Here is a 10,294-nt window from a genome sequence, read left to right on the forward strand (position 1 = left end):
AATTCAAAAGTCAAACATCAGTGAAGACCACCACCATTACTTCTCTCTTTCTTGTGGTAGCTTGGCTGAGTTGTGTTTGTCACTAGCGTGCGAAGGTTTGAAAAGCTATGCTTGAAATGTTTGATATACAGAAAGTGAAGTAAAAAGTCTCACTCCTAAAGTCACTCACTCACTCACCCTAGCTCTAAGCAAGTTAAGGTGCCCACAAGTTCAAGGATCATTGGCAAAACCAATTGCCATGTGAAGAAATCTGGATCTTGTTGCCAATAATGTGCATTCGTTTAGGTGCTGCATGTCAGAAGCTGTTGGAGATGCCACCATGCAACTACGAACCTCAACCATACACTGTAAGACCTAAAGCAGGAACAATTTTTTGTTACATGTTCATAACTTCTTCTTGTATATATTTGAAAAACATGTGACATATTTGCAATACCGCAGGGCAAGACACCAGAAGAAACGATGAATGTTAGAAAAGAAAAGTTATCTCCAACATATTACATTTATCATCCAACATCTCCCCCTGTTATACATGAGGTAAACATATAAACGCTGTGGACACAAATACTTTTAGAAAAACTTTATCCCCTACCTAAAATCACAACTAGACAAACAGAACAGTTCTGGGCTAAACCTTGCCCGTTACATTTCCACTAAACTGGACTGCCAAACGTTTGTTTTAGGGTAAAATGCAATGGTTATGGGACAGTAACAACAAGCGATATCTGGATCTGTTCGGTGGCATTGTAACCGTTGGCGTGGGTCATTGTCATCCGTAAGTATTCTTGAGAATGACAGAAGCAAAATCCGTCTAAGTATTTATCATATCAAAATTTAGATTGGAATCTACAAAAAGTACGAAAGAAGAACGAGAATTTCGACTTTGCCTTTATTTATAATCTTCATGAAGAAGACAACTTGAAATGCCTCTTATTTTCAACACAGGAAAGTGAACGAAGCTGTGAAAGCGCAAATGGACAAACTCTGGCATACAACACAGATTTACATGCACCCAAATATTCATGAATACGCGGAAAGGTTGACAGAAAAGTTTCCTGGAGATCTGAAGGTGATCCAACTGTTAAAAGGAGCCTTTAAAATATGACCCTATTGCTAAACTGTGTACTCTTTTTCTTGGCGCGAATACAAGATATGCAATGGGAAGACTTCTGATTTCTGCTTTTTTACTTTTCGTTTTCGTTCGTAGGTTTGTTTCTTCGTAAACAGTGGCTCAGAGGCAAACGATTTGGCGATGTTCATGGCGAGACAGTACACCAAAAGTTTCGATTTCATTTCCTTGAGGTAGTGGTCAGTGATGATCTAGTTATAGACAAAATTTTGATCTAGCCTCTAGGCAAAAACGGAATCCAGAGAGAGCAACTTTGGTTTAAATATGTTGTAAAATGTGGTTGCCTATGTGGTTGAGACAAATTTTGTACACAATCATGCGATATATATGACAGTTTTTTCGTCTTTTTTAAAGAAATGCATATCACGGAGCCAGCCCATACATGATGGGTGTAACTGCTGTTGGTACCTGGAAGTACGACCATCCAGTTGGCTTTGGAGTTCATCAGGTCCGGGACTCAATGTGACGTCACTGACGTGGTGTATCGGTGGAGATATTTTATGGTCACGTTGAGTTGAGTTCGATATTTTCTTTTTCTAGACAATGAATGCTGACGTGTACAGAGGATTGTGGGGTGGTTCAAATTGCCGCGACTCTATTGCACAGGTCTACCGCTGATATGCAGTTCTTTGCTTACTTGCTCTAGATGTTCTTACAACAGGCATTGACTTCATTCACCCGTTCTAAAATGTCTTTCTTCGTGTTTTAGACAACACGAACATGCAACTGTGCTCAAGGTATCTACGAAACAAATTCAATTTCAAAGTGCGCGTGATTCCAGGCGGACCTTGGAAGAACATACAATTATTTCCGTTTTCATATTTTACCAGGCCAGTGCGAAGCGACTGACAATTACATCGCTCAGTTTGAGGACATGTTGAAACACTCGTGCGGCCAAAGGGTTGCTGGATTCATCGCTGAGTACATTCAGGTGGAATCACGTTAAATTGATTAGGCTTTAAAACTGAACCATCGCCCACGGGACGCGTGCTGTGTATGTATGTAGTTTCTACAAGCGACATATTCCTATGTCATTTATCGACTTTTGTTCTATAGGGCGTTGGTGGTTCAGTTCACCTGCCAAAAGGTTTCCTTCCGAAGGCTTACGAACTCATCCGAGCTCGAGGCGGAGTTTGTATTTCCGACGAGGTTTGTCAGATTATTAAATGTTAAAAACTTTGTTTCATATGCTACTGATATTGTGCGAGTTCTCTCCCTCTCTACTGAACTCCACATGCCTCTGTGACATCCTTCCCAAACTTGTGTGTATCGACCTCTCAGCCAGGACTTTAGCCATTCTATTCCACGACAATATCGGTTGGTTTTAGGTCCAAACGGGATTCGGTCGCCTGGGCTCGTCGTTCTGGGCGTTTGAAGATGCAGGAGTGGTGCCCGACATCGGTAAGGGGGGGAGGAGTGGGGGAATTAATGCGGGGCGAACCAGCCTAGAAAGCTAATTCAATATATTGATAATATTTTCAATAGATTCGTAAATTAAAGAGGTGGTCAAAAGAGACCATCACGTTTGAATCTATCTTTCTTTCAGTGACGATGGCAAAGAGCATTGGGAATGGCTACCCACTCGCTGCAGTTGTGACTACGCCAGGTAAAGAATCACTCACCGGAACTACCAGTTTAAGAATGAATCATTTGTGTAGTTCTCCACGGGGCACTTCACGGTGATTCACCGGAACTATACCAGTGCTAGCATTACTAAAGGTGTAGGTTTCCACAACTTTTTTCATCGCCTTGAAACGTTTTCATCTTATCTGATAGAGATCGCTAAAGTAATGGGAGAAGCCATTCATTTCAATACTTTTGGCGGTAACGCTCTCGGCAGTGCCGTAGGAATGGCGGTGCTGGACGTAAGTGGATCCTTTGCTTGAACATATTTTCTCTCATAGATCATTCTGTTCTACCATGCTTAATAATCCACTCTGCTGCGATTAGATCAGATTAGATTAGCTTTGAGTGGATTTGATCGGACTAGATGCGTCTAGGATTACTTGTGTAGTGTATCGATGTAAATTTTGGAGACAGGTTACCCAGGACCACTGAACCATAGCCAGGTCTGTTTACACCAACCTCTCGTACCCAGGGTCTTTCGTAACGCTCCCATCTTTAGGCAATCGAAGAAGACGGTACCCAGAAAAACTCCGAAGTAGTCGGCACACATCTTCTATCAGAATTACTGAAACTACGAGACGAGTTCGAAGTTGTCGGCGACGTTCGTGGCAAAGGATTTATGCTTGGCATGGAATTGGTCGCAGACAAGGTTCGTCACTTGCTTTCTTCGGCCAGTCGTTCGAGCCACAGCCTGAAATCAACTTTCGATGTTTTTCCTTTTAGGAATCCAAGAACCCGCTCCCGGCTGCTGACATTATAGAAATATGGGATGACATGAAGAATATGGGAATATTGGTTGGTCGAGGAGGCGTGTATGGAAATGTGAGTATAATGAAATGTTTTCTATACTTTCAAATCTTCACATGCAACCAGACTCTTTGCAAATGATTTGTACACACTACACTATAAGCAATAATGCTGATTAAGTTTAAGTGCTGTTTCACGTGATATAAGCATGGAAGTTAGTAAGTAAAAGTAAGTAAACTAACAAACCCAAGAATGAATGGTAAAATTGTATCCAGCTTCAAAACATTCCGACCAATGAACTGTTCGGTTGATTTCAAAGAGATTTCAAAGAAACTACAATTCAGTGAAACACAGGAGAAAAGCAAGAAGAATATTTGTTTAAAATTATACAAACTTGACATCTTTCAGGCTTTACGGATCAAGCCCCCGATGTGTATCACCAAAGAAGACGCTGATTTTGCTGTTTCCGTGATGAGAACCGCGTTCCAGAACTACACGCAGAAAAGAAGCTAGATCGTGTGAATGCAATCTGGATTAAATGTATGTGATGCGTTGTTCGGAATGAGTTAACATGAAATATATAAAACATGGACGCACGTCATAATTGTAATTTTCTTACAGATCTCGCATGGAAGCATCAAGTACTTAGAATCAATAAAAATTTATAAGATGTGTCCAGAATTATTGGAATATATTATTTCATCTCTCTTGCAAGCACTTCAGGGATGGTAGGGGTGAAGGTGTGTTAAATGGAGGACATGGGGTGAAAGTAGGGGAATTGTAGGGGTTTACTGGTGCCAGGGAAGGCGGGGGTTATCACGTGAACGGCAGCTGCGTTTAAAGCGGTTGAAGACCTCAACAATTCGTCTTCTTTACTTCGTTTAACTCGATCGAAATCAACTGTCTCACAAACTGCATTTAACAATTTTTTGGTGCAATGGCAGGAAACATTAGTGAATCTGGGATAAACTTTAAATTAACCTACGGCAATTCTCCAGCTGTCGTGATCTCTATATTTGGAGTAATTTCAAACATGCTACTTCTTGTTGCTTTCATAAAAGATCCTTTAAAATGCTTCAGGAACTCAGCGACATATCTCGTGATGAACCTCGCAGTTTCTGATTGTCTATCGTGCCTGCTCGCTCCATTATATCATGCCAGCGTTTTAACCGATTATTCGACTGGCTGGCGCTTGATCTACATCTACGTTGTGTATTGGTTCGCGACAGTATCTATCGTAACGTTATCATCAATATCAATCGACCGTTTCCTAATGATAGCGTATCCGTTAAAACATCGCATTTTGCTCGAAGGAAAAGCCATGATCGTATGGCTCGCGACCATTTGGATTGTAAGTTCATCCTTTTTTGTCGTAAACATGCTTTCGAGTAATTTGAAAAGCCAGGAGGCTATCGCCGAGATAATTTTTGCCACCATTATCTTCCTTTCCTCGGTCTTGTACATTTCTACTTATCACAAGTTAAAGAAACAGTCGAGGAACATCGCTCTACAAAATTCAACCGAAAGCCGCGCACAAGAGAAAAGAATCCTTAAAGAAAAGCGTTTTTTGAAAACAATTATTTCTATAGCGTGTATTGCTTTTGTCGCTATCGTTCCGGGTTTGGTATTCTTTCAGTTTCGTCACTTTCGCGAGGTCAAAAACGATTTTCTTGTATCAATATTTTTGGGTATTGTTTACATCAATTTTGCCGTAAATCCTTTGATTTATATCGCACGCTTTCCAAACTATCGGAAAACATTTTATTTGCTTTATCGCCCCAGAGGTTATCGGGTTTGAAAGGTTGGATAAGCGACGTTTCGCAAAGTTTCCCCTAATCCAGCCAGAGGACAGAAGTCTCTATAATGAAATGGTTTTTATCTCATATACCGTTTAATTAAGCTGGTGAAGATTTCGAGTAGGTCTTACTATCTTATAGGGGAGAATGGGAAAACATTGGACAAGTAACATTATTGCACTGATGCGGACAAAATATCGACGTGCGCCGGATTTTTCAAGTTTTGCTTCTTCAAGTTTTAATTAATGCCTCTTCAAGTTTTAATTGACGCTTCTTCAAGTTTTAATGGACGCTTCTTCAAGTTTTAATGGACGCTTCTTCAAGTTTTAATGGAAAGTGGGCAGTTTATCCGCAGTTAGGCCAAAAAAATGTACAAAATGAAAAACCAGGTGAACTATATAGGGATAATCAAGTCTACTTAAATTCTTCGTCCTGGGCAAGGAAATTGTCAAGCTAGAAATACGACATTAGATTGCTTTCATGAACTAAATGTGCATTCACGAATCTTTAATTGCGTGTGCATGTATAAAAAATTGCTGTGTTTAATGAACGGCTGTAATAAAAAGTCATCAAATATAATCAATGAGATGAATTAAAGAAACCATGTGGAATGTGAGTAATGAAATGACAGAGCGACATTTCATTTCGTGTATTATCAAAAAAGCACTTTTTATTTAGTGTCTTCAGACGCTGTCATGGTTGTATATATTTTGATCGAAGTATAACGTGCAGTCGGAAGCAAGCCGCCGAGTTAAAGGATTAAAGCTTTTGGCTGTTGTCATTATATACTTAAGGCATTTTTTTCATTTCATATCAAAAAAGTATTGTGTTAAAGGCAGCTGTAGATTAACAGGGACGGCGGAGCGATATATCAACTGCGGGTGCTGCATCTTTAATCCTGCTTATAATGTTATAAAAACGATTCCAAATACTAAGCACTGTTCAGTAAATAAGAAGTGTAAACAGTCTTTTGGTTTTACTGTAAATACAAAGTGCCGTCATCCCTGAGATATTAACCTTTGCTCTGTCAAAATTTTCTTGCTTCAGTTGCTTGCATGGATTCGATCAACTGATATAGAAACTGTGAATTATATTTTTGATAAAATGTCAGCTGGAAACATCAGTAGTTCTAGGATAAACTTCGAATTAAGCTACGGCAATTCTCCAGTAGTCATAATCTCCGTTTTTGCTCATGGAGTAATTTCAAACATGTTACTTCTTGTTGCTTTCATAAAAGATCCTTTAAAATGCTTCAGGAACTCAGCGACGTATCTCGTGATGAATCTCACAATTTCCGATTGTCTATCGTGCCTGCTCGGTCCAGTATTACATGTCAGCGTTGCAAAAAGTGATTATTCCACTGGTTGGACAATGATCTACACACAATTTGTCTTTTTGTTCGGGGCGGCATCAACGTTCTCCATAACATCGATATCAATCGATCGTTTTCTAATGATAGCTTATCCGATGAAACATCGCATTTTGGTCAGAGGAAAAGCCATGATCGTATGGCTGGTGGTCATTTGGATTTCAAGTTCATCCTTTTTTGCCGTTAAAATGTTCTACGGGTCTCTTCAAAAAAGCCAGGAAGCTTTCATTCAGGGTGTTGGTGTCGCCATTGTCGTACTTTCCTCAGTCATGTACGCTTTAACTTATCACAAGTTAAAGCAACAGTCGAGGAGACATTGCTCTACAAAATTCAACCGAAAGCCGCGCACAAGAGAAAAGAATCCTTAAAGAAAAGCATTTTTTGAACACAATTATTCTCATAGCATGTATTGCTTTTGCTAGTATCGTACCGCCATTAATCTTTTTTCGGTTTTCTGGTATAAACGACGATATTCTGGCGCACATTGCTTTCAGTATTATTTACATCAATTTTGCTGTAAATCCTTTGATTTATATCGCACGTTTTCCAAACTATCGAAAAACATTTCATCTGCTTTATTGTTGCAGAGAATCTCAAGTTTGAAAACACTGCAAGCGTAAAATTTTACGCTAGGAGGAGAACAATGGTAAAGTACCTCAACTGAGTTTTGTGTTCAATCAACGACGGTAATACAAGTTTATTAAAAAAACGACAGACTAAACAATCAATTAAAATATAATCGCTAAATATTACTGAGCGATATTTCATGCAGTGCCGCAGGTATTGTCAATGACCTTTTTATGTATTTATCTTAAACCGCCATATTTTGTACATATTTTGATGCGTCGTAAGTCCTGCATGAAAACAAAGGCCAGCGCCCATGCATCCTTTTATTTTGTATTGGCAGCGAAAAATATTAACCTTATATACCTTTGTTTAGATTTTTCGACACATTCCTATCAACTGATACAGACAGAATTATAAAGATCTTTCGTATTAAAAATGGCAGCTGAATTGAATAGTAACGCTGCCTGTGGAACAAACTTCGATTTAGCGTACGGGAATTTTCCAGTTGTCACAATTTGCATCCTTGGAGTAATTTTAAACATGTTACTTCTTGTTGCCTTCATAAAAGATCCTTTAAAATGCTTCAGGAACTCAGCGACATATCTTGTGGTAAACCTTGCAGTTTGTGATTGTCTAACGTGCCTGCTTGGCCCATTGTATTACCTTGACGTTCGAGGAACGAAATATTTGACCACTTGGCGTTTGGTTTACACGTTTTGTGTTTTTTGGTTCGGAATGGCATCAACGTTATCGATAACATCAATATCAATCGATCGTTTCTTAATGATAGCTTATCCGTTCAAACATCGCGTTTTAGTCCAGGGGAAATCCATGATCATCTGGTTCGCAATCATTTGGATTGTAAGTGCAATACCCGGGGCAATGGAACTAAATTTCGATATCCTCAATATCTATATATCTGTCACAACTTTCAGCATAGTTTCCTCAGTCTTGTACGTTTCCACTTATCACAAGTTGAAGCAACAGGCAAGGAACATTGCTCTACAAAATTCAACCGAAAGCCGCGCACAGAGATAAAAATCCTTAAAGAAAAGCATTTTTTAAACACAGTTATTCTCATAGCGTGTATTTAATTCTTTTGCGTCGTGCCATCAATGATCATTTTTCATTTTTGCGAGTCGACGAACGATATCATGGATTAATTTTTGCTGCGATATTTTACATCAACTTTGCCGTAAATCCTTTGATTTATATCGCACGTTTTCCAAACTATCGAAAAACATTTCTTCTGCTTTATTTCCGCAGAGGATGACACGCATCAAGAGGTATAAATAATAGTTATAGCGTAAAAACAGGCTGCTCGCGGGCACGCAGAAAAATGAAAATAAACAGCTTGGCTTCATTCTAAGAATTAAGTTCATAACTGACCACAATAACGCGGTAAAAGATATCTTTAGTTCTTGATAATAATCAATTCAATATATTGTATGTATATACCAGTGTATTAAACGTATGATTGTGGGTTATAACAACATTGCAATAAATAAGCAGTGTAGAAATTATTTTGGATAGGCAAAGACATATACAAATTTTGCAAATTTTACAATATCGTTTAATCATCATACACCGACATCACGTGTGATTGGAAAGTTCTATAAATAATCAATGATGTAAAAGATGAATAAAACGTTTCTCAAAACAACAGCGTTTCGAAACGGTTCATTACTATATTGTGCGAGCATTCATCATGAGTTGGTACTTAAAATGATAGTAGACTTACAGTTATCGCGTACACAAAGAAACGTTCAAAGTTTCAAGAATTTTGAAGTAATGCATGGGGTCAAAATTGACCGTGTGTTAAATAAAGTAATATCAATTTTCTCTCAGTCCAAATTTTCTCGACACAGCCGGATCAACTGCTATATGAAGACTGTTTAAGGGATTTTCAGTAAAATGTCAGCTGAAAATATTAGTAACTCTGGGATAAACTTCGAATTAAGCTACGGCAATTCCCCGGCCGTCATAATCTCCGTTTTTGGGGTAATTTCAAACATGTCACTTCTTGTTGCTTTCATAAAAGATCCTTTAAAATGCTTTAGGAACTCAGCGACATATCTCGTGATGAACCTTGCAGTTTCTGATTGTCTAACGTGCCTGCTTGGCCCATTGTATTACCTTGACGTTCGAGGAACTGAACATTTAACTACTTGGCGTTTGGTTTACATATTCTGTGTGTCTTGGTTCGGGATGGCATCACTTGGATCGATAACATCAATATCAATCGATCGTTTCTTAATGATAGCTTATCCGATGAAACATCGCATCTTACTCCGAGGAAAAGCTATGGTAGCTTGTATCACGATAATTTGGATTGCAAGTTCTATCCCTGGTTGGACAGATTTTAAATACAAAATGCCCAAAGACAGGATGGCAGTTACTGTCGCTTCTGGGGGCTTTTTCACCGTACTTTCCTCTATCATGTATGCTTCAACTTATCACAAGTTAAAGCAACAGTCGAGGAACATTGCTTTACAAAATTCGACCGAAAGCCGCGCACAAGAGAAAAGAATCCTTAAAGAAAAGCGTTTTTTAAACACAATTATTCTCATAGCGTGTATTGCTTTCGTTTGTATCGTGCCATCAGTGATAAGTTTTCACTTTTATGAATCGCTAAACGTTGTCCTTGAATCAATTTTTGTTGCGGTATTTTACACCAATTTTGCCGTAAATCCTTTAATTTATATCGCACGCTTTCCAAACTATCGGAAAACATTTCATCAGCTTTATTGCCTCCGAAGATCCCGACCTTGATAGGAGATTCTTGGAGTCTGGGAAAGATAAACTCTGCCATATAAAAAATCCATCATCTTACACCATTAGAGAGACCGTGGAGATAAATTTTAAAAATTAAAAATTTAAAAAGATAAAATATAACTGCTACAAAGAATGTCATGTTTAATAAACAGCAGATTAAAAACTATACTAAATAATTAATGGGGCAAAAACTAAATTAAAACATATTTCATAACATAACCTAACATTCTCGAGTTCGAAATTCGATCAACTGGCATACCGACTGCAAAACAAATATCAAGAAAA

General features: G+C 38.5%; 2 protein-coding genes across 2 annotated transcripts in view; one reads left to right on the forward strand and one right to left on the reverse strand.

Moving 5' to 3' along the window:
- LOC114517364 (TBC1 domain family member 31-like) overlaps window positions 1–274 on the reverse strand; it is a 31,855-nt gene extending 31,581 nt beyond the window's left edge. Inside the window, exon 1 of the mRNA XM_028537058.1 lies at window positions 178–274. The gene's annotated coding sequence lies outside the window, so the exon portion shown is untranslated. The remainder of the gene's footprint in view (window positions 1–177) is intronic.
- Window positions 275–447: 173 nt separating this feature from the next.
- On the forward strand, window positions 448–4,174 carry LOC114517030 (alanine--glyoxylate aminotransferase 2, mitochondrial-like). Its single transcript, XM_028536673.1, has 15 exons — window positions 448–537; window positions 684–775; window positions 946–1,069; window positions 1,208–1,302; window positions 1,484–1,577; window positions 1,670–1,735; window positions 1,839–1,866; window positions 1,960–2,060; window positions 2,186–2,278; window positions 2,458–2,530; window positions 2,676–2,735; window positions 2,906–2,994; window positions 3,255–3,404; window positions 3,479–3,577; window positions 3,911–4,174. The coding sequence occupies exons 1-15, from the start codon at window positions 463–465 to the stop codon at window positions 4,013–4,015; spliced, it is 1,344 nt and encodes a 447-aa protein (XP_028392474.1). The 5' UTR covers window positions 448–462; the 3' UTR covers window positions 4,016–4,174.
- Window positions 4,175–10,294: the final 6,120 nt, after the last annotated feature.

Source organism: Dendronephthya gigantea, unplaced genomic scaffold (assembly GCF_004324835.1).
Source record: "Dendronephthya gigantea isolate DGI-Jeju-01 unplaced genomic scaffold, DenGig_1.0 000007F, whole genome shotgun sequence".
Taxonomy (NCBI): Eukaryota; Metazoa; Cnidaria; class Anthozoa; order Malacalcyonacea; family Nephtheidae; genus Dendronephthya; species Dendronephthya gigantea.

Excerpts from the sequence above, each read along its gene's own strand:
- LOC114517030 (XM_028536673.1), top strand. The coding sequence starts at position 463 with ATGAATGTTAGAAAAGAAAAGTTATCTCCAACATATTACATTTATCAT. Across the intron at positions 2,531-2,675 it reads AGGAGTGGTGCCCGACATCG|TGACGATGGCAAAGAGCATT; the intron begins GTAAGGGGGGGA and ends TCTTTCTTTCAG. Across the intron at positions 2,995-3,254 it reads TAGGAATGGCGGTGCTGGAC|GCAATCGAAGAAGACGGTAC; the intron begins GTAAGTGGATCC and ends TCCCATCTTTAG.